General features: G+C 46.6%; 1 protein-coding gene across 25 annotated transcripts in view; it reads right to left on the bottom strand.

Moving 5' to 3' along the window:
* The window catches only part of RPH3A (rabphilin 3A), a 148,806-nt gene that overhangs the window by 48,608 nt on the left and 72,940 nt on the right, over positions 1 to 27,258 (bottom strand). For 18 of the 25 annotated variants that reach the window (XM_048821164.2, XM_048821178.2, XM_048821171.2 and 15 more), the window contains 2 exons: positions 26,864 to 26,875; positions 11,146 to 11,289 (listed from right to left, as the gene is read on the bottom strand). In XM_048821164.2, coding sequence (XP_048677121.2) covers positions 11,146 to 11,289; positions 26,864 to 26,875 — 156 coding nt within the window. Of the gene's footprint in view, positions 1 to 11,145; positions 11,290 to 26,863; positions 26,876 to 27,258 lie in introns of those variants that run through there. The other 7 variants (XM_048821186.2, XM_075120100.1, XM_075120098.1 and 4 more) reach the window with 1 other exon arrangement.

Raw genomic sequence — 27,258 nt, 5'->3', positions numbered from 1 at the left:
AGATTAACAGTCTCTGGTCTGAGTTAGGTGGGTTGATGACTTTCTCCTGTACTTTTAATGGTTAAACTATTTTCTAGCATCATTCTCTCTCATGCCTTCATTCCTAAAGCCTGCTGCTATCTATCCCTTACTTTGAGCTCAGTTCACTGGAGATTATTTATCCACGATTCTTTTCTAGATGTAAACTCAGCTGCCAGACTTGGTGATGCAGGGGAATCACTCCTGACCATACATCCATAGGTTTAACATTCCATGGGGAATACATTTAGTTGCAAACGCTAAGGGTCCCGTTGATTTTAATGGGCCCTGGATTAGGCCCTTAATATTTAGATCAGAATGAAGATTATTCCAGTGTTTCTAAAAAGAGAAAGTTGGCTGTTCTCAAAACACTCCTTAATTAAATTAACCACTGCAATTTCTACCCTATAGTCCGGGAAGCTTTTCTGTCAACTCTCTGCACAGGGGCACATTATGGAAGTGTGACAAGTGGGTGAAACCAACAAATCTAGGAATATCATTGCCTAGCGTGTATGGTGCTAGTGTTATATTGTTGATTATGGCAAGTACTGTATATCTTTGTTTAGAAGCCCCAGCAGCAGATACATTTCATTATTTAATCCAGTGGTTTATCTAGGGACAAAATCTATTACTTTCCCCACAGATTGCATGCTACTGCTGCTCACCCAGGAATGCCTTCTAAAAGTCACACCTTACATTTTTATGTAATTGTATGTAGAGGTTTGGTTTTGTGCAAAATTTCTGGCAAAATGGCTATTTTCATAGGGAAAAAAAATCTGCAAGTACAATTTTTCACAGTTTTGTCAATGCCAAGCCAGCAATGCTTGAAAATGGGCCCATTTCCATTGAGCAAATCTGCATGTCCAAACAAACCTTGTTCATGGAAAGTTGAAACAAATTGCAAAAACAAAACAAAAACATCCTTTAACCTCAAGCAATTCTGAATTGGGCTCCAAATGTTTTGCAAAACCATCACTTATCATGGGGCACCATCTTCACAAAGACATAGAGCCTATTAATAGTGCAAAAAATATATAACAATGTGTGTACTTGCACAGGGATTATGTGACTCCTTTAAACACAGATATTGACCTTATTACAGTATTGATGCTATAATCATAAATGCTGCTCTTTTCTTAGAATGTAATGCTGCAGCCAGGAGTTTGTACCCCAAAGCGGTAAAGATTTTGTTTTCACAATTACACACACATGCGCCCCTGCCTTCCAAGCGAGGATGTTAAATTGAGGCCCGAGGCCCATCTCTGAGGAGCAGCCAGGCTAGGAGTTAAAGCTCCCTGGCAATCATCAGAAGGGATAAACCAAGTTCTAATGTTCAAAACTGCGCAATTGTGGACGGTGGCTGAGTGCACAAGACTGATGGTTTTGCCATACAGCAATTGTGCTATTAGCATCTAACTCCTAGTTTCTTTAAGTTCCTGGGCGTACTTTAAGACAGAAAAGTGCTCTAGAAAATCAGATTCCATTCTGTCCCCCTTTTATTGGGGGAAAACAATTCACAGAGCCACAGGATAGTTCCGAATACAAGTATCTGAATTTCCAGAACACTCAGAAAATTCACATCTGTATCTGCTCCACAGTGACTCAAGGACCCTCAGGCAATGGCACACCCCTATGCAGCTCTTTGATCCTCCTCTCTTTAAACTTCCTCAGTCCCATAGCTTTGCCTTCCCTCTGTGGGAGGTCGATTCTTCGCTGTCACTGCACCTGCTCTCCCTGAAACAGCCTGCCCTCCTCCTCACTCTGCTTTCCCTCCTTAAATTGCAGTTCAGACCCCTCCTCTTCCATGCTGCCGACAGCTAGGGAGCTGTCACAAGTTCCCCATACCATCACTTACCAGTCCTTCACGCTTCTCCTGATCTACTGCTTCCTCCTACTTACACACCTTCCGATTTTAACTGCTCTACTTTGTAAGAAAGGCACGCTATAATTAAATTGCAATAGATTGTACTCGACACTGGAACAAAAAGATTTGGTTCTCATCAAACTATGTCCTCCTCCATTATGAGGTCTGGTTACTTTAAGGCTATCTACATACAAGATTTGCTCCAGTTTCACTAATGCACTAATTTAATTCAATGGGTACGTCTGCGTGTGGACACTTGTACAGCGGTATAAATCTGGCTTTCATTGGTTTAGTTTGCCCCAGTTAAACAACTTGGGTTATTAACACTCACACTGGGCTCTGGTATGCAAATTGGTTCTTATCTGTATATTTAGTGCTAATTGAATCCTGAGAGGAAGGATGATCCAATGATTAGCGTCCCTGTTCTGCCACAGACTTCCTGCGTGACCATGGCCAAGTCATCTAGCCTCTCTGTGCCTCCATCTCTAAAATGGGGGTGAGCAGTGCCCCACCTCACAGGAGTGTTGTGAGGAGACGCTCCGATACCATGGTAACAGGTCCATACAAGTACCACGGATAAACCAGAATGAAATGTTAACAGAAAGGTGGGGTTAGCCTGCTGTCTGCTGAAGATGGATCAGTGCAGAGCCAGCCCCGACCAGAAGAGTGAAGGAAGGTGCATTACACAGGCCACCTATATTATCCTCCGCTAAGCTGTGGACAGACTCCATTTTGGAAACCAGATACTGATCATGAAGGACAGCAAGAGAGAGACCGAGGATAATCAACTCATACATACAGCATGAGGGCAAGCTGAATGTAAATTATTGATTCAAGTTTAATTACTGGTATCAAAAGGTCCAGGTACTCCTGACTGGAACAAACTCGGATTTCTTCCAGTGTAACCTAATACATAATACATCTTTGTAGTAAGATGGATTCAATGTAGACTGGCTGTTTTCACTGCTGCTAACAGCTAGAGAGATTTATATTGTAACAAACCATCTTCCTTTCTCAACACTTTTCAGCTGGTCTTAGGTCAATTTTAGGTCAATCTCATTCAGCTAATACAATTCTTGCAAACAGAAATGTTTTGCAATTGAAGTCTATGTAACCGTATCAGTCTTACTCAACCGATGGCATTCTGCTGCTCCATCATGGCTACGAATCAGCATCGAGGCTTCCTCATGGCTTTTCCTCCCCTCTCCTGTAGATGTCATTTGTTTATCTTTCTAATTTTTGCTGCATGTATAAATTAACCATCCATTTAATCACTTTCTACTACGTGTCTCTAACACAGCGGCTGGATTTTAATTACCATTATGCACATTTCCGAAGTGCCCATCACTGTGGTATCAAATGGGCTACTTTTAAAAAGCAGCGTGTACATTTTATGACTATTCAAATCTGCAGTTGAACAGGCCAAGATAAGAGTAATCAAATCACAGGCTACAGTGCCCAGTATGAGAAGTACGGGGAGCAATATTTTCCTTATGGTGGGAGGAGCAGTATCCATCCTCTAACAAATCAGGTATTGGTCACTGATGGAAGCAAGATATGGGCCACATGGACTGGTATAATATTTCCTTTGCTCCTAACATTAGCCCCAGGCAAAGTAAGCTTATTCTTTGTCCGGCTCTATAAATCTACACTGTGCTGTTCGGAAGACAAAACCAGACTCCTTCACCAGTTAGGGATCCTTGACAAGCACCACCCCAGAGACAGCGAAGGCCCTTGTGGAGCCTCCGAGGGTTCATCCATGTATGTCGTCACGTCTAGACCAGGGTCTAAGCCCCACAGGTGGCACAGCACCATCCTACATGGCCATGAAGATGACCTTGCAAGAGACTTGGAGAGTCCACAACAGAGGCGACATGGTCTGTCTTCGGAGGAGGGAGTATAGGGCAGCATTCTTCCTGCACCACCGGTTGGCCAGTCCAGGGAACTGTTCTGAAGAAGCTACAGAAGAGGCTTAGGTGCCTAACATGAGGCACCTGTATCTATTTAGGCACCTAATTCAGCGGCTTTATTCATAGGGTCCTGAGCACCTGCACCTCCCACTGGACTACCATTAGTAGTAACATCACCGTAGTGCCCAGGAGCCCTAGTCATAGGCCAGGTGCTGCACAAACACAGGGCAAAAAAAGACAGTCCCTGCCCCAAAGAGTTTACAGTCTAAGCGTAAGACAAGAAAGAACAGATGAACACGGACAGACAGGGGAGTACAAGGAAACAATGAGACGATACTGGCCAGCACACCGGCAGCCGAACCATTGACTCAACCCTACCGTCTCACTGCCCTGGTAAGAACAAAGATGCGAGAGGAGCAGTCACTACCCTACACCGCAGTGATGAATACGAAATAAATGTCTCGATAGACCAGAAGCATTTCAGCAGGAGCCTTGTGTTCAGCTTGACATCCACTGCAGAAGCTGCAATTGTGCGCACGCACGCTCAGCATATACTGTGCCTTTAACAGCAGTACACGAGAGCAGCGCCATGCCAGCAACCCTGCAGCACGATGGCGTGGGCATTTTCTCTTGCTTTTGGATTCCGGACAAGCTGCCATCAACAAGGGGGATAGAGAAAGAACCTTTATTAAGTGCAAAACAAGAACTGGCACCAGCGTATGCATGCAAAAGTTCTCTCTAGTTAAATATTTATGGTAGCTCCACAAAAATGAATCACGAAGACAAGCCTAATGGGTTCGAAACAGCACCAAGCAGCACGTTCAATGCAGCATGCAGTACAAATGGGGAAAAAAACCTGAATCACAAAGGATAAATGGTTTTATGCCTCGCCTCACAACTGCACGGAGTTGAACACTGAAATTCTGTGATCAGCTTTAAAAAAAAAAAAAAAAAACACTCCTGCCACAACAGATTTGACTGGAATGAGCTTGTAGAGGGATCTTGCGAAGATTTATAAGAAAAGGGGAAAAGTTAATGCAATACACAAAAAAAGATCACCCAGCTGACTCAGAATTAAGCCACTACTATTTCTACTGGGACCTCATGTGTATTAAAGGTTTGAATATTAAAACTAAAGTTAATATGAAGGCCCAAAAAAAAAAATCGAACATGTGATCTAATATTTTTTAAAAAAATTAAAATTAGGATCAAAAGTTTAGGAGCAATTTTCTTTATATATGCACATACATCTAATGGCAAAATGTGGTTCGACCATTGTCTCAGCTTGAGACACTGAATGATCATGAACTTGGTACATTCAGTGTTTAAGTATGTCGAATATCAGCGTGACGCAATGATGCCTTTGTTAGGCTTTCAGCATTTTTATATGCCTGCAGCTACTGTTTTATGCACAGGGACGTTCATTTCTATACACCCAAGAGTCACACTCCTGCACAGCAGGTAAAAATCTCACACATTTCATCCAGCAACCTTTGATCCAAATCTGCCAGGCTCTTAGCTAGGTACACACATGCTGAAACCAAACTGAGGTTGGCCATGAACAGAGAAAGGGGGAAAAACACACACACACACACACAGAGAAAGGAAAACAAAATAGCTGATCCATTCCCTGCAGAACTTGTGAAGGCTGAACATCAGCAACATGAAGAGTTAAGGTGAAAAGTCAAGCCCAGCTTATGAAGAGAGCAGTTTCCTTCAAAAGACAGCAATATGCTGTGCCAGATTGCACAAAACCTGCCTGTTTGTAGAGGACATTGGTACATTCTGGCTGAAATCTGCTAGCCATTTCCAACAGGCAACGTCAATACCTACAAATCTGTACTGTAAACAAAGGCAGAGACCACAAATGTTAAAGAGAGGAATTCAATATGCTCTTCTAAGGTGAGGGGTTCGAATCGCAAGGAGCTCGGAGATCAGGAGACTAAAACAAAATACAGAACTTTTGCAACTGGAAAATTTCCTGCAAAAAAAAAAAACACACACACACACACACACACGAGAGACAGACAGAGGGTTTTTGGCTTGGAGATTTAGCTCTATTCCTGCGTGATTTCAAGAAGTGAACTTTCCCAAGTGGAATATCCACCATCATTCTCTAGCTGGGTATTTTACCATACATTTGAAGGTATGGTTGTGAAGTTTGCCTCTGATCCATTTGCTTCTGATCTCCCCGCCTCCACCTGCCCATGCATTCCACAGAAAGTTGGGGAGGAAGGGGAGAAACAAGCCATACTAGAGAACGTTTGGCTTTGAATCAAGCCTCTTTGAATCAAGCATGTTGCTGCTCTCCGAACTGCTGCTGCTCTCTCGCCAGCTCTGAACTAGCTTGCGAATGAACAAAAATTTCAGGGCTTCTTATACAACCAGGCCATTTATCCTCAAATTACACGTCAGCAGCAGGAAAAAAACAAAAACTAACCACCCTCACGAGGACTTCTGCACCAGCATCTCTGCGCTTTTCAGAAAAGCCAGTCTGACAGATGGCTTCCCCTGCATTGCTTCAGCAGGTCTTCAACTGGTTTTGAATCTTCCATTGGAGAAAGTTTGGATTTCGAATGCTTAACTTCACCAAATTCAGCATCTCAGGATCCCTTCCCCTCCCACACCCCAAGCTTCTTTCCATCCATATTTAGGGCAGATCTCTGATTATATCTTTACAGCTTACTTTGAATTCACTTTAACAGTCAGGTGAACAGGACTAGATCTCAGCTGAGTCAGAAGCAGCCAAGTTACAGTATCCGTGGGTTCAATTTTCAAACACTTGTTTGCTTTCAACATCCATGTGTTGTTTTTCCATTTTCAGGAGGTGGAACTGCGCTGCCTTTTTATGAATCAACAGCCCCTGAGGGCAACTTACTTGTAGTAAACAACTAGAGGGGTTTTTAACATTCTCAGACAAACTCAGATGCCGAAAGGAAATGGGGGATCTTCTTACACTGCTCTGCTAGGTAGGTAGGGCTAGAAGGTATACAGTATCCAGCTCTCTGTGCATCCTCAAATGGAAGATGGTCTTGAAGTTCAGGAAGAGGATGGGGCATTAGAAGAGATGTTTTATTGCCAGCTCTCCCACAGGTGCTGTCCTCTTTCAAATGCCACACCACGCCCTCTGGGAATTTCCCAGCAGGCGTCCTGATTGGCCTTCCTGCTCCAAAACCACCGCTCTCTAGCACAAGAGAAGAACTGCCCCAGTATGGGGCTTACGACACAGTCAATCACTTCTCCTTCCAACCAGCAGAGAGCAGTGGTATAGAGACGCACGGTAGCTACTTAACTTGCGAGGTGCTGGCTGCAGCTCTACAGTTCTATTGAGCTGGCAATATACTTCTTCAAAGTGTTACGTACATAAAAAAGGCCGGTGGTACCACATGTAGCATGGCTGGCAATGTCAAAGCCAGCCATATTCAAACCAGAATAAGGTGCAGGTTTAAGAGTGAGGGTGATTAACCACAGGAACTAACTACCAAGGAAAGTGATGGATTCTCCATCTCTTGGTCTTCACATGGAGACTGGAGGCCTTTCTGGCAGAGATGTTTCAGCCAAATGCAAGTTACTGGGCTCAACACAGGAGTAACTGGAGGAAAGTCAGTGTTACACAGGTCCGTCTAGATAATCTAATGCCACCTTCTGGCCATAAAAAAAGCCCTATGAATTCTATCCATTTTTCAGCAGAACACAACACTGTGTCCATTTCCTACAGTAGTCCACAGAGCAACAATATGAAGTGGCTTATTAAACTGCTAGCCTCATTTAAATAAACGAAAGCAGCTACAATGGGGGGTGTACCATGATTAACAAAGGAGCGTGGATTGGGATCACAGCAGCACGGGGATACGACGAGGCGAGAACGTTGGGGTCTGGTACGGTTTCCATCGTGGCGCTGAAAAAGGCGGAGGACACAAGAGGCTGCAGCTGGAGCTAAGGCAGAGCTTAGCCAGTGTGGGGACGAGACTTTCCCTGGCTGAACAGGTCACTGCAGGCCAATGGTGCCAGCTGGAAGAGACCCCCTGAAGGCAGTTTCCGTCTCTCCCCTAGTAGAAACACTGCTGTACAGTAGCTGCTGGCTAGAAAACGAGTCAAGCGAATGCTTTGTGTCTCTCTCCTGACCCTCTGACTGGGCCAGGGAGCAAATGCAAGTATGACTGAATCTCTGGGGCATAATACGGCCTACGCACCTCCCTCCCCCCAGCAATCATCAAAACATCATGAAAGGACACCCCTACGACTGAGTCGGTCACAAGATACACAGACCTCTCTGTGGGATCTGGGGCAAGGAGCAGGATGCAGAGACCCCATGGCACAGGGGTCCGCCCTGTGTATGCTGCAGAGCGTTCCACCACATCGTCAGGCAGGAGTGTTATTAGGGAGGCGGGTGAGGGGGGCAGGCATGGCAGGAAACCTTCAGCTGCTGCAGACTTGCTCGGGTGCAGGTCTGCAGCCCAGGGAAGGAAGGGTGGATGGTAAGTTGCTGTACTGCTTCAGAATTCCCCTGCACCAAGTCCATTTACTTGTGCTTGACCAAGGGGAGAGGGTTTAGGCCCATTGATAAAACTCAGCGTGCCAAATTCTGCTCTCTCACTGATGCGGAGCTAAACCCAGAGTCACTCCAGTGGTGGCAACTGAGCGACTGGACTGCCATGGGTAACACAGAGCAGCATCTGGCCCGGCAAGGAAGGCCTGGTGGCTGTCTCCATGGAGGTGCTGGATGTTAGATTGTTACACAGACACAGTTGTATCCCATGCTTACTCGGGGTGGCTCTCTGTCCTCCCCAAGTGGCCAGACAACTTAGAGGTTTGAGTCCACTGCTGGCTTTGAGCTAACAGAGGTGGGTCTTTTAGCTCATGCAGTAGAGGCTCGTGCTTTCAGACCCAGAGGTGCATGGTCTTCTCCCCACTGCCAGCCACCCATGCTGGGCATCATCTTACATTGGTACCCCCTGAAAAAGCCTAGACCGCATTTTAAATGACCTATCGGGGCTAGAAGTTGTAGAAATGGGCCCACACTATAATATTCAGCTCCAAATCCAGGTTTCAAATACCCCCCAGTTCCAGGGTATCTAGATCTGAGGATTTGACTTACCCTATTTGAGGGGCTGGGGAGGGATAACCAAAATGTAGACACCATCTACATCTAAAATGGGGACACCAATCACAGGGCCTAATAACATCAGCCACACTATCAGAGGCTCGTTCACCTGCACATCCACCAATGTGATATATGCCATCATGTGCCAGCAATGTCCCTCTGCCATGTACATTGGTCAAACTGGACAGTCTCTACGTAAAAGAATAAATGGACACAAATCAGATGTCAAGAATTATAACATTCATAAACCAGTCAGAGAACACTTCAATCTCTCTGGTCACGCAAGTACAGACATGAAAGTTGCTATATTACAACAAAAAAACTTCAAACCCAGACTCCAGCGAGAAACTGTTGAATTGGAATTCATTTGCAAATTGGATACAATTAACTTAGGCTTGAATAGAGACTGGGAGTGGCTAAGTCATTATGCAAAGTAACCTATTTCCCCTTGTTTTTTCCTCCCCCCTCCCCCCGATGTTCTTGCTGGAAATGGCCCACCTTGATTATCATACACATTGTAAGGAGAGTGGTCACTTTAGATAAGCTATTACCAGCAGGAGAGTGGGTTTGGGTGGGGGGAGGTGTGAGAAAACCTGGATTTGTGCTGGAAATGGCCCAACTTGATCATCATACACATTGTAAGGAGAGTGATCACTTTAGATAAGCTATTACCAGCAGGAGAGTGGGGAGGGAGGAGGTATTTTTTCCTGCTTTGTGTGTATATAAAAAGATCTTCTACACTTTCCACAGTATGCATCCGATGAAGTGAGCTGTAGCTCACGAAAGCTCATGCTCAAATAAATTTGTTAGTCTCTAAGGTGCCACAAGTCCTCCTTTTCTTTTTGCGAATACAGACTAACACGGCTGTTACTCTGAAACCTGTCAAAATGTAGATGTGGCTCTGAGTTTGAATCAGACACCTCATGAGTTCAGGGATGCTTCAATTCATGGGTTTGATCTTTACCCACCTAATTTTCACTTTTGCTGTCGGTCAGTCTTCCTGCCAATGAAGGATTAATTACTAGATCCTTCAGCAAAAGTCAATGTTATATTGTCTTTCCTTGTACACTGTTTCACACACATAGCACTGCGTGTTCTCAGCTAACTTAACAAAACCCTCCTTGAAAAACCCTTCTGCTCCCATCCTGACATGCAAGAGAACACAAGCTAAAACTTCCAGGACATGTTGGGACCCCTGTTTTGTTCATTTATTTACTAAAAGAACTCCTATCCCAGTATCTAGTTATCATTTTCAGCAATTAAAGAGACATCCATACACAATCAAATCAGTACAAACATCAAATACAGTAGCACGGCCCTGCTACATACAACCACAATCAGCAAAAATTAAATTACAAAACAATATCTCCCCAACCCAAGTTTCCAAAGGAACTGCCTACTTCCCCTCAGTCTTCCCCAAATGCCCCACGGTATGTCTACACTAACCAGGGATTGACACTGTGATAATCGTTGCACCAGGGGTTGATTTAGTGGGTCTAGTGAAGACCTGCTAAATTGACCGCTGAACGCTATCCTGTCAACTCCGGTACTCCACCAGAATGAGAAACATAAGGTTAGTCGACAGGAGAGTTTCTCCCATCAACCCAGTGTGGTGTAGATGCCGCAGTAAGTCAACCTAAGCTACGTCAAGTTCAGCTACGTTATTCACGTAGCTGGAGTTGCATAACTTAAGCCGATTTACACCTGTAGCGTAGACCACACCTCTGTGTTTTGTCTATTTAGATTCTAATCTCTTTGGGGCAGGGACGGTCTCTTAGTGAGTGTACAGCCCCCAGTACAATGAGGCTTAGCTGAGGCCTTTATGTGCTTCTGTAATACAAGTCAATATGAATAACGAAAATGGATTTTCCAGGATGCCCCCTAGGTCAATAGATTTAGGCTATTTGGTTCCAGGATGGGGAAACTGAATTCCAAAATGTAGGGGCCCTCTTGGGGAATCAATCTTCTTGTAATGGAAGATTTGATTTCAGCTAACCCAGATGCATTGGATGGGCAAAGCCATGTTAGCATTACACAAATGTCTGGGCTTAAAGGGGTTTTGGAAGGAGGTAGGTGGCAGCAGATAGCAAGGAGATGTAGCTCTGTTGTATGAGGATCAAAGGGGTTCCCCTATGATCTTCATGCCACAGGGCTGAATCTAACACATACAAACAAAGTGAAGCCCATTCACTGACTCATGTTACCATCTTGTGGGTTCCATGGAGCAATTAGCCAGGTCGTTTCCTTACCCAATACGCTCCTGCTCCATTTCTTCCATTTTCTCTGCTCGAGCTATTACTCGGTTGATGATCTCCTTCTCTTCATCTGTCAGCTCTTCATTTTTCCGTTGCCTTTCCGGCTGGTTTCCATGTACCGACCATCCAGCAGGGAGTCTGCAAAACACACAAAGGCAGCGAAACTGGGAGTGGGAGGAAAAGTACATTATACAAGCACAGGGCCCACTAGAAATAAGTTTCCCAGAATAGAAAGAGTGCAGACAATCGGCACACAGAGAGTGAGCTTTATAATTATCTCATGTTTACCAGTTCTCTCCCCATTTATGGGTTTTAACCACTTGCTGAATCTCCATGCATGGGAAAAACTCATCAGAATTCATTGAGTGCCACCTTACAGTCTACCAATCATCAGTCACCACATTAGCCATCAGCATCTGTAACTTCCATCCTGGAAATTGTATCAGCAGCTGTGAAATTGGCTGTTGACATTTGAAATGACAGATGGGAAGCTGTTTCCCCACTTAAACTCCTCTCCCTCCCTCTCCAATCCTCCACTTTTCCACACACTGGTAAGGCTTTGACCACCACAGCGTGAAGTCTCTACAGAGGAAAGATAGGTCTCTTTTGCAGACAGCACCGATTGTCCACACAGCAAGAAAAGTGGTGGGAACACCACCCAAGTGGAAGAGCGGAGATTCTTTTACCCAGCTCTGAGCATTTTCTTAGACAAATACTTTCCCCAGTACATTCTTTGCTCCTTACCCGATTCTAGTGACACTGCTCACAGTAGGGGCACCTAAAATACGACAAGTCCTATGAAACAGTCTCATTATCCCATTTGGAAACGGATATTGTTTCTTTCTGAGATCTCCATGAAAGTACCTACATCTTACAACTCCCGTGTCTGCTTAGAACAGGCAACGCCAACCAGATACTTATTTAGACAAGGCTCCTCTACTATGCTCTCTCACACTGTTTTGTGCAAGAGGAACCTAACTGAAAACTGAGCTCCCAACATGATGGGTTAACGCAGCTGGATGCATTAGTTTAACTAAAACGAGACTGCCTTGATCATGAGATGTAGGCCTTCCTTGGTTCTTTACCAGAATTCAGGCTTCGCGAAGAACTAGCCATTAACCCGTTCCCATTTTGTATGCATCCGTACAGGAACTACACATTTTCATTTGCTGACCCAAGTCCAGACATCACTACCAAAATGATAGGCATTATTTGAAACGAGTAATTGCCCAGGATCTTATTAGAAGGTGGAAGGCATATCTGCCTAATTTCATTCTGCTTTAATTATTCCATCTATACCATTGCATGCAGAGACAAAATTACTGTCCTCTTCCTCTCTCTCTTGCTCCCCACTTCTCCCGCAACCTTTTTTAATTTGAAATATATATAAACATCCCTGAGATAATCTTCCTTTTGTTTCTTCAAACCCAGTTCCCCTGGCACAATGGACAAAACTGTCAAATAGAGAGACACATTTTGAAGATTGCCCCCATATGCCCTGGTGTCTTTGTATCGTGATGTGGAAGGAAATCTCTGGAGAACAAAATTGGTTTGACAAACCGAAGCTGCTGTTCGGAAATGAAAATCCATTTCATAGCGGTTCGTTTTCGGATGTTACTTTCAGTTCACCTTGGTCCCACTGGGAAGATTGTACAGGGAGAGGAAAGGGGGTGGGGGGAATATGTTCAGTGACCAGCTAGCTCAAAAATAAATAAAACATCCAGTCACAAGACTGCTATGCAGTGCTTCCTTGACACTTCCAGCATCATAATTAGATATAAAGTGATAAGCTCTGCATTCTTTTCCTCCTGAAATCCAGTCAGCCACCTAGCACAGTAAATGACCTTTTTAGTCAAGTATCAGTCCCCACGGAGATGAACCTCCCAGAAGCCACTGCCCATCCTCTAGACTCATGGGCTATCATAATCTTCTGTGGGTCCCAGATAGTTGACAACCAGCATACCTAAAAGGCTGAGGGCCCAATCCTACAATGTACTGAATTCCCCCAGCAGTCTTGTCTACACTAGGGACCTTTTTAGAACATTTCCATCATGTAGACATGGCTCAGGAGTTGAAAGCACTCAGCAGCCCCCACAAGGCATTCAGGCCCAGATTTAAGGCATTGCAATGGTGAATGCAGCAATGCCAATTAATTTAGGAGTCTTAAAATCTCCTAAGTGCCTAAATCCCATTGACTGTCAATGCCTAAGTGCCTAAATCCCTTTAGGAAATGAGATTTTAAGACTCCTCCGTGAGTTAGGCATTGCGATGCTGAGCACAGCAATGTCTCAACACCTTTAAAAATCTGGGCCTTTGTACTACACCCTAAATACAAGAGAAGCTTGTTTATTCTGAAAGCGTGGGAGTCACACAACGTCCTCCTCAGCAGAAAGGTTTTTTTGGTTGAGAGAAGAGGTGATGAGAGATCCCGATTCATGTCCCTGCTCTGTCTGAATCAGAGGGATCTGGATGACAGACTTAGTTGGAGCACAGACATGAATGTGCCACACACACACAAATGGGTTTGTTTTCACTGCAATGCGGAACAAAAACAGAGTTGGGAACCTCAAAAGTTGCTGCGAAATAGAGTTGTCGTCCTCTAGTCAGCTGTAACCCCGTGCTTGGTAGCACATCCCAGCTAACCTGTGTGCTGCCTTGAATGTTTACCCCATCATACATTACTGCATAGCCCTAGGTAACACATTTACCTTGGAGAAAAAACTACCTTGAAAAGAACACTAGAACTGTCTGAAATTCACCGAAGGAATAAAATTTAGGGTCAACCCCTTAGAGATAAAAACAACGAGGAGTCCGTGTGGCACCTTAGAGACTAACAAATGTATTTGGGCATAAGCTTTCATGGGCTAACACCCACTTCATCAGATGCCACAAGGACGCCTCATTGTTTTTGCTGACACAGACGAACATGGCTATCACTCTGAAACCCTTAGAAATAAGAACTGTCATTTACTTTTCTTTTGTGAATTCGAGAGGCGTTTGACATTCCTCTGCTGTTATGACGACAGAAACACTTACAAAATGGTAAATGTAAAATTACTATTTTTATAACAACTAAACCCACTTCCTCTAAGCATTCTCTTCCCCAGCTCTGAATGCTCAATAACTTCCCAGCCAGAAGACGTGGATACAGAATTCCTCCTCCAGTTTGCAGGCTGATTTGCTAAATATATTACGAAGTTAGCTCAGTTCCCATTCCTCTCATTCTAGAAACTTCAGGCATAAAATGGGGGTTGTACGTTTATTTAAAACACAGCACAACACCACGCTGCCAAAAGAAATACCGAGCAATTGAGCCCATTCCCACAGCAGAGGAATGTAATGAGATGGAGGGACTCAGGATGCTACAGGTTTAAAAATCCTGTAGAATGGAATCGGGGGGGGGGGGAGGAGGAGGAGGAGGAGGAGAAGAAAGGCAACATTTTCAGTCACTTTCAAGGGGACTGAGGCACATTTGAAAATTGCTCCCCAAACCAATAGGATCCTGTGGAAATTACTCTCAAAGCCTATAGAAATGAATAGAGACCTAGATCCCTGGGATCTAGAGTTGTCCAAGTCGGTTTGAAAATTCTATCGAAAGGTTCCCATTCTCTGTTACACTCTGCTCTGAAGATCCTGCCCCCAGAGCTGAGCCATTTGTCCTAGTCATGGAGGGAACTTCTGAAAAATCACGTCCTGCTGCTGAGCTACTGGCTGGGTCCAAACGCACCAAGTCAAGGAGCTCCACACACAGGCACAGGAATCTGCAGGCACAGAACAACTGCAAGGGTCCGGGTCTTAGAGTCAGATTTTCAAAGGTCTCTAAGCACCAGAAGATGCAGCTAGGCACCTAGTGGGATGTTCAAAAGCACCTAAGCAGCTGGAAACCTAACTCCCATTGAAATCCCTTGGGAAGAGTCACCCTAGGCACCTACCTGCATATTTTGGCACCTACATATCTTTGAAAAGCTGGCCCTTTAGTGACAGATGGCCTGATCCTACAAACACTTACCACATACTTATCCTTCAGCAAGTTGAATAGTCAATGGGACTTCAAATTAAGCACATGCATGTTTTCACATAAGGGCCTAACTCATTATGCTTAACGCTCCATCACTAGATAGACTGAAGGCTCCAATTATAGACTGAAGGCACCAATTATAACGGTGTTCCATGTTAAATCAGACCAAGTTTCCTTCCTATTTCTGACAGCTGTTAAACAAAAAGTGAACAACCTACACCAAAAATCCTCACACACACACACACCAGTCTGCAGGCTTTTAAAACAGAGAAAAAACTTTTTGGCTGATGCACATGGGATTCTTGCAATACCTGTGGAGTGAGTATGTGGAATTCAACTCTCTGCCCTGCTTATGTGTAAAGTGAATCCTGTTTGCATTGCTGTTTGTACCGAGCATGTACGGGAGGGCAGCATCGTGACGGATTGTTGCACACTCCTCCTCAGTATCACACACAGCGATCTAACGCGTGTGAGCTATTGATGGAAGATTCTGATACCGTGAAGGGGAAAGAGGCAGAAAGAGACCCAAGCGCATTAAGAATATTGGGGGGGGGGGGGTGGAGGAAGTAGTAGACTTCTTTTAATTTTCGGTCCCATAGGAAATAACTTCAGTTACAAAGATTCCCATAGCAACTTCATAGCTCCCAGCTAAAGTAAATACCCCCCAGAGTTACAGCAAGTCTTTGTCAAAAATCTTTCCAGGCTGGTGGTGTATTTATTTATTCCAAACTCACTTCAGTCCCAGAATGACTAGATCTTCCACAGCTGGGACTAGCCCCAGCTCAGCCCAGGCTGCCTGGCCAAACTGATTCTTCCAAAGCCAAGGTAAGCTTTATAGCTCCAGAATCCCACCTCCAACAAATTGCAGCCAATCAGCAACCACTCTCAGTGATGGCCACTCCAACACACAAAGCTACTACACAATCTGTGCGCTAACGTGGCTCTGTTATGTTAGAGGCAGGGCTTTCTAGTCCCAGCTCTTCCTGACGTGAGCTTGTGCAAACTCTCAGTTATGTTACCTGTGAAATGGGTGAATGCTAATTAGCCTCCAAAGTCACAGTAGGAGACTCCAGCTAAGAATGAGGGTTGTGAAGGGCACAGAAATATTAAAGAGCAATCAGCGGAAGAGCTGGGACAAGAACTCTGGCCTTGCAGTTTAGAGCAGCTTCCCCTGGATTACAGGAGATTGATGTGGGGATGGAGTCTCCTCCCCACTCCCAATTTTGCTTCCTGAACATCATGCGAAGGCCTACAGTAGGGGCCAGAGTCGGGTTAATCATGATAGACTAGTCAGATTTAGCAACACCGATTCCCACCATGGAACACAAAGTGAATGAATGAGGGTTTGGCACACCAGTCCCAATGCCGGGGAAAGGCACGGATGGACAGAAGCTGTGCCACACTAACCAGAGTTCCCCAGTTATTTAATCTCGGCTTTGTAATAAATTCTTCATACTGAATTTATTCAGGCTGCGCTGACATCATGCAAATAGATCTTTGCCTTCCAAACGCTGCCTAAAGGTGTTTTCAGAAGGTCACATTTTTAGATTAGCAGGTCCTTCTATTGCAGTTTGCAGAGCACAAAAAATAAATTTAACAGGGGCGTGGGTGTCAAGTAATTTATTGCCAGTAAAGATTAACACTTGCAAAATGGAAAACAATTAGGAGGCCTGTTTCATATAGAGAAAAGCAATTTCCTTTCCAAAACTATTTCCATAATTTCAAGTTAAGCAAATGATCCAGTTACATTTTATACACTCTTCTTTTCCTTATTTGTCAGCTAGGCTGTGCAGCAACACAATGGCCTCCTTCTCTTGTCAAAAACGATCCCTGCCCACAAAAAAGTGAATAGAATCATAGAATATCAGGGTTGGAAGGGACCTCAGGAGGTCATCTAGTCCAACCCCCTGCTCAAAGCAGGACCGATCCCCGACTAAATCAAATGCTTCCAATTGATTTTCGTTTGTAGTCTTATTAACTACCATGTTTGTTCTGTATATTAATGTTCTGCACAGAAAGAGCTAACAAACCACTAAAACTGCTAATGATGGGAGTAAGTGGACTTTTAAGAGAGAGGTTGAGATCAGAAGTTTGTTCTCTAGTTCCCAGTTCACATGTCGGTATCGCATCTGGAGAGATTACAATTCTATTCCCTTTCTGCCCAGCAATCTCCCCGGCAAGCTGAGTCACCGTGTTTGCAAAATAACCAAGCACCGATTCAGCTCTCTGTTGGGGGCTGGGTGGGAAGGAAGGTCTAAATGGAAAACATCAACATTTTATTAAACGTTCCACGGCCTACATTGAATTTCAATCCCTAGTATAAAGCCATGTATTTAAGCACATGGATGCATCATACTTCAGGAATCTCGGCCAATGAGTCAGTTAAAATGATGGTCCTATTAGACCACTTAATGGAGAGTGAATAACCCATAAGATGTCCCAAATGATCCTACAGAACTTTTACACCCCATTACGGAGTCCACCATTTTTCTTGCTTGCACTGTTAATGCCCTTCTAGGGAGAGACATACGCTACACATTATTCTCCAGTTGGGAGGACAGACTTGAAGGCTGATGGGCACAGTACAAATATGACTCAGGCACAATCAACAGGAGGTGCACAGCTCAGGTAGCAAGATAACCAAGGCTGAATTCAGTCTCCGGGCCTGCTCAGCACACGTTTGGTACAGAACACACCTGCACTGGCTGGCAATGGAAAACAGGTCACTGACGGATTCTTGCACTGAAGGGCATGGCGCTGCTGCCGCCAAACCACTCAGTCAAACTAGCTGCTCTTTACCTATTTAGGTTGATGACTCCTGAGGGGATTCTGCGCCAACACGTTAAAAATGCTGCGCACGATATTTTTAAATTCTGCACCTTTTATTTGCCGAGAAGTAAATGCAGAGGCTCCAGCATGGCAGTGCATGAAGGTGGGAGATCACCCTGCAGCCTCCCCGCCCCCGATCCCGGGGACATGGCCTCTGTGGTGAGGCTGCACCTGACACAGCACAAGGCCTGGGCCTGTCCCAGAATCACCCTGGTGCCCTGCCCCTCTGCACCAGGTGGGGGGTAGGTGGGCTCAACCAGGCAGGATCCAAGTGTGGAGGGGCTCAGCGTGGGGGGATCTGGATGCACAGAGGCTCATTGGAGGGGGGCCAGGGTTCCAGGTGCAGGGACACTGGGACTCTGCAGGAGGTTCCAGGTGAAATCGGTTGGGGCTCAGCGAAGGGGTCAGGGTGGTGGGGGAGTGGGGCTTGGTGCAGCTAATTGTGGGAGTCAGTGGCGTGGGGGTCTGGATGTGGGGGCTCAGGGTGGTGCAGGGCTCATCAGAATGGGGGTTCGAGCGCAAAAAACCTCAATGGGGGTGGTCAGGATGCAGGGGTGGGAGTCTGGGTGCGGAGGGCTCTAGATGCAGGGGTTGAGGTTCAATGGGGTGGGGTTCAGGTATGGAGGGCTAGGGGGGTTCTGGGTATACAGGGTGAGGCTTGGCGTGGGTGTGTGGGTATGCATGGTGGTTGGGCGGATGGGGGAGCAGCTCCCCATACAGTGACCCCTCCCCTCCGCAGCTGAGGAGCGATGGGAGCAGGAAGCGGGGGGGCATGCTGAGCTTCCTGCAGCTGAGAGAGGTTTCTGGGGGTGGGTCTGAGACAGCCCCAGCCACTCCTTGCAGGGGAAGAGGAAGTCTTGTCCTATCCTGATCCCAGCTCAGGGTAGGAGCCACTGGCTGGGGTGTCCCCAGCCCTGCAGTGATTTAGCTCTCCAACGGCTGCTCCAGATGCCTGAAACGATGTACTTGCACAGCTAGGGAGCGGTGTGTGACTGCTCTTTCAGCTTCCCTTTGCTTCCCTGTCAGAAAGTCATTTTTTTGCAGGGAAGCAAAGAAATCTGCAGGGGACATGAATTCTGTGCATGCGCAGTGGCGCAGAATTCCCCAAGGAGTAGTTTATATGGGCCGGGGAGAAGAGAGAGCACCTAGCCAGGGCTGCTTTTGCCATCACGGCAACACAAGCAAAACTTAAACCTATTAAGCATCCCAAAAGCACCCAACAAACAGCAACCTTCAATGCACTCCTCCTTCCCCACAGCCCTAGGAGAAGAGGTGCGCTTTCCAGCCCACTGTGGAAGGCAACAGCTGTGAGCTATTTCAAATCAAGGGGCAAGAGGCGAATCCCACATTCAGAGGCTCTTAAAGACAATGCTTTGGCAGCTGCTTCCTCCCCTTTAGACAGCTGGGACTCAGCTCAAGCACTTCTATGGACCATGGCTATAACTAGGGTTGGTCGCAACCCAGAACTTCTGTTCCGTGGGAAGTTCTGACAGTTTTGACTCTTTCTATTCTGAATCAGAACAAAAAGCGGAAATGTTGATATTTCCAGTGGAACAGAAATTCCAAAAAAAACCTCCTGTTTGGGATTTGACCTTGGATAAGGTCCAAAGTTTCATTCTGATAATGTCAGAGCGTGATACAATTATTAGTTTAGAATGTAAAAATCCAAACAAAATGAAACATGACTGACAGAAGAAAGCTGTAACAGTTCATTTAGACTTTTTCTGGCTGAAATGAACACATTCCTACAAAACACCTTGAGTTTGACTAACCAGCGTTTTCTAATGGAAAACTATTCCATAAAAACAAACTAATTTGGCTGGCTCTCCCAATGGTGGTCGAGCACAGGAAAAGGCTGTCGTTTCAGGCAGACAGGTCCCGAGACGCTCAGGGTACATCTACCCTGGAATAAAGGACCCACCGCACGGCTGCGGCTGGACCGGGTCGGCTGGCTCAGGCTTGTGGGGCTCAGGCTACGGGGCTAAAAATTTCGTGGAAGAAGTTTGGGCTGTGGCTGCAGGCCAGGTTCGGGGACCCTCCCCCTTTGTGAGGTCCCAGCACACAGGGTCCAGCCCAAGACTGAACATTCACACAGAACTTTTACTGCCCCTCAGCCTGAGCCCCTCAAGTCCGAGTCAGTTGACCCAGGCCAGCCAGGGGTGTTTACCTACAGTGTAGATATACCCATACAGCTTTATAGGTCAAAAACATCAGTGCCTCGAACTCCACCCTGCAGCCAGCCGGTCTGCATAGAGCCCAGAACGCTGTGCCTAATAGCCACATATTGGAAGCTGGTAATTTTTCCACTGCAATGGGAGTTGATACTTTTCCTCTAGAGACGGACTCAAGCTTTGATGTTTGGATCAGGATTCCAAGGGTCTCTGGATCAGGGGGTGGTTCGGTACATTACAAAGAAGGGCCAGTTCATGTCCACCCTTGGAGGGATTCAGAGCCAGGATTATGGGCTCCACCCATCTCTTTGGTAACCAAGAGCAGAACCTTCTAGATTTCCTGCTCCTTCCAGACCCTGTCAGGAGGGTCTCCCTGGTGCAAATCTCCATGAAATGGTTTCTCTCTCTTATCACACAGCCCCAGCAGCCAATCAAGCCCGTTGTCTCAGCCTTAAGACATCAAATAACTCCCCGTCCCATTCAATTACGGAAGGCGAGAGCAGCAGGATCGCTCCGCGGAGCTGCCTGCGGTCTAGGGGGAGGGTAGCCCCGAGCAGGCTGCGAGGTCGCTGAGCAGCGCTGCAAATTGCTCGCACCCGCCACGCCGACGGAGGCCGAACGAGCCGCTGCCGACACTCTGCACGGTGCGTAAGGGGAGAGTGGGGAGGGGAGACAGGCTTCTATGCATTTATAATGCAAGGAAAACACAGGAACACGCTCTTCCTCGGCCAGCCCAGAAGCAAAGCCCTGATCGACATTTTGCAGTTCATCAGCAACTATTTCCATAAATCTTGCTGGGTTGCCGTTGCCTCTCCGTTTGTGGGACCGACGCACTCGGCATACTGGTGCTGCATAAGCTGCCAAGTTCCGCTGAGCGGTTCTTTCCCAACCACTACAGAACACGGCTTCTTTTTTATGCACGCTTCAATGATGCCCTAAATATTCCACTCAACTTCTTCGTTAATAAAACAGAACTCCCAGCAAAGGCCCCAGGATGGAGTCTAACCATAGTTTCGAAGACTCGGGGCATGTTCAGTCCTGTGGTCCCCAGAACACATTTTCCCCCTTCTGCACTATTCAGCAGAATAGCTAAGGCCCCCATGAGAAACACAGTAGATTATGCACTCACGAATCCTGAAAGAAGGGTAGTGGGGGAGGGAGGGAAGGTCAATTACACAAACTCTGCATACGTGCTGCTGAAGTACCTGGCAAATCAAGGCACACTAACCTCCTTACATCAGGACCAACAGGCTAAAGCTATGGAATTTACAAGTGCCACTGGTAGAGGAAAATAAGGACCAATTCACTGCACTTGAGAACACCAACAGCCTGCCAGGGAAAAAAATAGTACAGTAACTCCTCCTTCTTGCCAACAGCTAGGGTTGCCAGGCGTCCGGTTTTCAACTGGAAGGCCCAGTCGAAAACAGACTCTGGCTGCTCCGGTCAGCACTGCTGACCGGGCCATTAAAAGTCCAGTCAGCTGTGCAGCGGGGCTAAGGCAGGCTCCATGCCTGCCCTGGCTCCGCATGGCTCCCGGAAGCGATGGTATGTCCCTTCGGGCGGCCCCACGGTGGAGGGGCCAGGAGGCTCCACATGTTGCCCCCACCCTGATCTCCCGCTCCACAGCTCCCATTGGCTGGAAGCTGTGGCCAATGAGAGCTGCAGGTTCAGCATCTGCAGGCAAAGGCAGCGCATACCACGCACCGTGCAGAGCCGCCTGGCCCCTCCACCTAGGAGCCACCCGGAGAGACATACCGCGGCTTCCAGGAGCCACTTGAGGTTTGTGCCATCCAGAACCTGCACCCCTCTCACGCCCCAACCCCCTCCCAGAACCTGCACTCCCTCCCGCACTCCAACCCCCTGCCCCAGTCCAGAGCTCCCTCTTGAACCCCAAACCCCTCATCTCCGGCCCCACCCCAGAGCCCCCACCTCCAAACAGAGCCCGCACCCCAACCCCCTTCCCCAGCCCAGAGCCCCTCCTATCCTTCAAACCCCCCAGCCCAGAGCCCCCTCCTGCACCCCAAACCCCTCATTCCCGGCCCACACCCCTGACCTGAGCCCCTTCCCGCACCCCAAAGCCCTCATCCGCGGCCCCATCCCAGAGCTCACCTCCCCAGCGGGAACCTTTACCCTCCACCCTGCACCCCAAACCCCTGCTCCAGCCCAGAGAAAACGAGGGAGGCTGGGGGAGAGCGAGCAACGGAGGGGTGGGGGTGGAGTGAGCGGGAGTGGGGCCTTGGAGAAGGGGCGGGGCACAAAATTTTGCATACTCAAATATTGACATCCTCCCCACCCCAACTTTGGACAGAGGTTGAGTCAAGCTGCAAAATTACAGGGATTCAGACCCTGGGTTTGGGCTCAAACGCGTGTCTTGCTGTGGGGTACCAAGCACTCATTTTTACACAAAAAAGGTCATTCTGGCACCCAAACCTGGGATCTGAATGGCCAACTTCCTGACTTGCACATGCAAAAAACACCTGAGTTTCTGAGCATCCAGAATCCTAGCCATGAAAAAACATAGTAGCTGCCTGTGAGAATTTGCCATGTCAAGGTTGGGAAATTAGAACCATTTCAAGTAGTCAAAGGCTGCACCTAGGCTAAGTCTCCAAGTCAAAGGCTCCTCCAGCATGCCAAAAGAAAACAATGGCTTAATCTAGAACTCTGCAAATCGTCCATTAAGAAGTCCTTCCATAGGCAAGCCCCTGTCTTAACCATGTAGTTTAGAGTATCTCCAGGTAACTTCCACTACAATTGTATGGGACTGTGGCATAGGCGGTCTGGCCTAGCAGTCACAGCTGGACTGAGGTCTGGCCACCAAGGACAGGAATCACTAGGCTGGAGTTGGAGGCATTGCAAGGCCAGGTCCCAGAAACAAGAGCCAGGGTCAGAGACTGGAGATCAGGAGATGAGGTGAAGTCAGGCATTCAACCTGTGTAGTTGCCCAGACAACTTCCCAGGCCAACCACTGGGGTTAAGTAGGGGCACTTGGCCAATCAGAGGCCATAGGGTACTGTCACTCTGGGTCTCAGAGGTGGTACTTCCTGTGGCCTACTCTCCAGAGTGCTCCCTGGCTGAGCCTCTGCATGACCTCCTGGTGGTGCTGTCGGAATATCAACTCCCCCAGACTATGCAGATGTGGGTTCTAGTCCCTGGGTCCTTACAACAGTTTTGTTTGGCTGGCTATTGACCCATCTCTGCTAGACAAGTGGGGCTAAATATTGCCATGGCTTACATGCTGTACAACGTCGACCCTCACAGCTCCTTTAGGCAGGCTTCTCTACTAACATCTACAGTTCCAAACGTGTATTTCATCCCAGCCTTGAGAAGAAAGGCTCTCTTGGGTGTTTACAAGGGAAAGCTAGCAAGAGGGCTTGTTTCCCTTAGATTAAAGGACACATAAGGGGCACTGCCTGTCAGACTTCAGTAATTGCTCCTGAGGGGGCAAAGGGGGAGCGTGTAGAGGGAAGTGAGCCCTGTAATTCTACAGCCCCTCAGGAAAAAGCTTTGTTGGTGGAGATGTAGGTCTAGCTCCTCCTGCCATGCATTTGGGAGAGGACAGAACCAGGTGAGGAAAAGGAACAGAGAGGACTCCTCATTCTCCTCTCACACCAGAGCTGCTCCATTCACTTACACTGGTAGTAAATCAGGAGCAACTCTGTGAAAGTGAAAGGAGAAGCAAGGAGACCCAAGGTTTTTGAGACCAATATTTGGAACAAGGTTCTCACAACTTGTAGGCTGCAAAGCACTAAACAAAAACAAGCATTCATTTACGATCTTAAAATGAGATTGTCCCTAGATTCTCTATGAGTAAAACCTTCCAGTGCATGCCAGCACCCAGCAATCTCAAAGTGGCCGTTAACTGCTTAGGGACTGTATCCGTATGAAAGTCACAAGTAACGTTTCATTTAACTACAGGGCAGGCAATATTTCATTTCTAGAGCCAAGGACTGATTTTGTTTTTAGCTCCATCCTAATGGGTCTTCAGCCACTCCCCATAAAGTGTGATACAAGGTGGGTAAATTAGCAGTTGCATCTGAATGGTTTAGCGACTACGAAAACGTGTAACAGACAGCAGGTGTTTGAAGCATCCAAGTAGTTTTTGAGGGATAAATACGACATTTCTCTTTCATGATGAACAGTGCCAGATTTCAAACGTCTGATTTCTTTGTAACGTTCTCGACATGGATATGAAACTCTCTTAAACAAGTATTTGTCAACATGCCACTAAGGAGATTAGGCAACAGTGATTTCCAATTTGTGTTTCAGATAGATACACACCTACTGAATTGAACCGATTCATATAAATAGATGACTGCAACATAACAGCTTCAAGCAGGAAACATTTCTATTATTTCATGCTCCCTACACAGCAGCAGCTGGAGCGCCAAACAAAGACAGCATGCCAGGCAGCAAAATACTGTGTGTCTAGAGAGCACAAATTGTTCTTACTACTGCTTGCAACATCTGAATTGGACACTATGTTCCCTATTCTCATGTATGAGCTGCAGGATCCTGTGCATTGCACAGGTATAACAAGTAGTATATGTCCACTGCTCATTTTATTCTATTTCTTTGTCAAACTGCCTTGGCTAGGTCCTGTGTTAAAGGAAAGCAAGATCAGAATAATGACGGATTGAGCAGCAATTTAGCGTTGCACGAAGGTGGAGGAGAAGCGGCCTTGTTTTTAGAAGTTCTGTGGCGTATTGACCCCAGATATCAATGTGGCATGTCATTACAAAGGGTAACTTACCCTGTAGATTGTGGCTTGTAATTAGTTAAAAAGAACAGGAGGACTTGTGGCACCTTAGAGACTAACAAATTTATTTGAGCATATGCTTTCGTGGGCTACAGCCCACTTCATTGGATGCACAGAATGAACATAGAGTAAGATATAGATATATCTAGACACACACATACAAACAGATAAGTTGGAAGTTACTATACAAACTGTGAGCGGCTAATTAGCCTCTCACTGTTTGTATGGTAACTTCCAACTTCTCTGTATGTGTGTATCTATATCTTACTATATGTTCCATTCTATGCATCAAATAAAGTGAGCTGTAGCCCACGAAAGCATATGCTCAAATAAATTTGTTAGTCTCTAAGGTGCCACAAGTCCTCCTGTTCTTTTTGTGGATACAGACTAAGACGGCTGCTACTCTGAAACCTGTCATTAATTAGGGACTGATCCAAAGCCCATTGTATTCAACGAGAATCTTTCCACTGACTTTAATGGGCTTTACTTCAGATCTTATTGGAGAAAAGCAATAGTAACAGGGAGACAATACAGTGGCAAAAAAGCCTGGAGGCTGCTCCTACTGCATCCAATTCCTCTGCAAATGCAACAGTGACTCAGCTGATATTTCTCCAATCGACACCGCCAGATTAAGTAGGGGTTCACTGTCAAGTTGTTGTGCACCAGGCTTGACTGTGAGAGCCACAACGTCAGACATTCGTTTACAGCGCTGCCTCCGAGGCAGACTGCCCCCGTGCCGCCCAAAGGGTGAGCGCCGCTACATTGGCACAAGCTTCTTCAGTCCGGCCCCTGGCATTAACTTCAGCTCATCAAGCAGCTCCACGGTCTGCAGGGCAAACTGCTTTAAATAAATAATAACCCACTCACAGGGCGTTTCATTTTGGTCTCTCCCCATCCTAAGGGCATCACAGAGGCTCATTTGTGCAAATGGAATCCTAGCTAATTCAATGCATTTGGGTTCAGTTTCTTTGCACTTCTGCAGTGATTCAGGTGTTTTAAGAGAGAATGGTTCTGATCCAGATCTCATACCTGTGTAGAGCAGGGTGATCTACTCTGGCTTTAGTGGAGCTGCTCTGGATTTACATATAGGTGAAAGGAGAGGCGGGCCCTTTCAGGTTTACAACTCCACTAGGTTAGAACTGCTGGCCAGAGATTGCACTCAGAAGAGTGCTCTCTCAGTAAACTCTAGAAGACTGTGTGTGAAGGGGAATAAATCTGGGTCCCTTCCAGTTCAGAAGGTTCAGCACATCTCACAGCAAATGCCAAGAAGCCAAGATCATTTTTCATACAGATGGCGATGGCAGGGGGACTGGGGGCGGGGGAAGAGACTAAAAATTGGCTTAAGCAATTCTCTTCCCTCATCCTCCAGCCAGCCATGCAATTTTGCCACTGGGGCTACAAAAACACAGTCTCCTCTGTAGCTCCCACCATCTGGCACAGCTTCCCTGTATCTCTCTCATCAACTCTGCAGGCTAGATCTTCAGCTGATATAAATCAATGGCAGACAGGTCTGTTTACTTCCAGGGAGCCACACCAATACACAGGGATCTGGCCTGTCATCTCTCTTCAGATCTCAGGTGAAGACCTCTCTTTTTCTCCCTTGCCTCTGCATGTTCATTTTTCTCTACCTGTGCTATTATTTACTGCAGTTATTAGCTCTGAGAGCTGTAAAGCGCTTTGCGCCGCAGGATGTACCTACTACAGCTTGTACGTAGGCCCGATACAGTTGCATTGCAAGACTGATTGAGGGGACGAAGCAGAGACATTTGGGGATGCTGCGGAGCTTTTTGAAAAATTCCCTGAAGTTGCTTAAAATATATGACAACTTTTTCCAAAGCTGTTATTTTTAATGACGTCTCGGCTTTCCTATGAAGCCCATAAAAATGCCTCTAGGTGCAAGCAAAATACAACAGACCCGGAAGCAAGCAGGATACTTACTGTTCCTTTTCACTGCAGGAAGGCATACAAAAAAACAGAGAGGGAATAAAGATTAGGTGAGAAAAACAATGACGACAACTCATTCTAGCAGCAGAAACAGCATTTCTTGTTTCATTGGTGATTCTAACTGACAGTTCGTCGCTCTCTCGAGACTGTTCCCATTATTCCTTCCGAGCCCGATGCAGAGAAGCAGGTGCTGAGCCCAAGCATCAGAGCAGGCGTGAGTCATCTGGGGCCTGCACACGCACACCCACACCCTCACAGGAGAGGCTACACGTTCTCCTCGCTTTCCCCGAAGACCCCGCTGCACGGGAAATGGCAAACGCATCTCGGGCACTGGAACATGATGGCCATGGCCCTTAGCACTGGCAGCAAACACACAGAGGAAAGGAACA

The sequence above is a fragment of the Caretta caretta genome, chromosome 15 (genome assembly GCF_965140235.1).
Source record: "Caretta caretta isolate rCarCar2 chromosome 15, rCarCar1.hap1, whole genome shotgun sequence".
Classification (NCBI taxonomy): Eukaryota; Metazoa; Chordata; order Testudines; family Cheloniidae; genus Caretta; species Caretta caretta.
The sequence above is the reverse complement of the archived record's forward strand: the minus strand, read 5'-3'. Positions and strand labels throughout refer to the sequence as shown.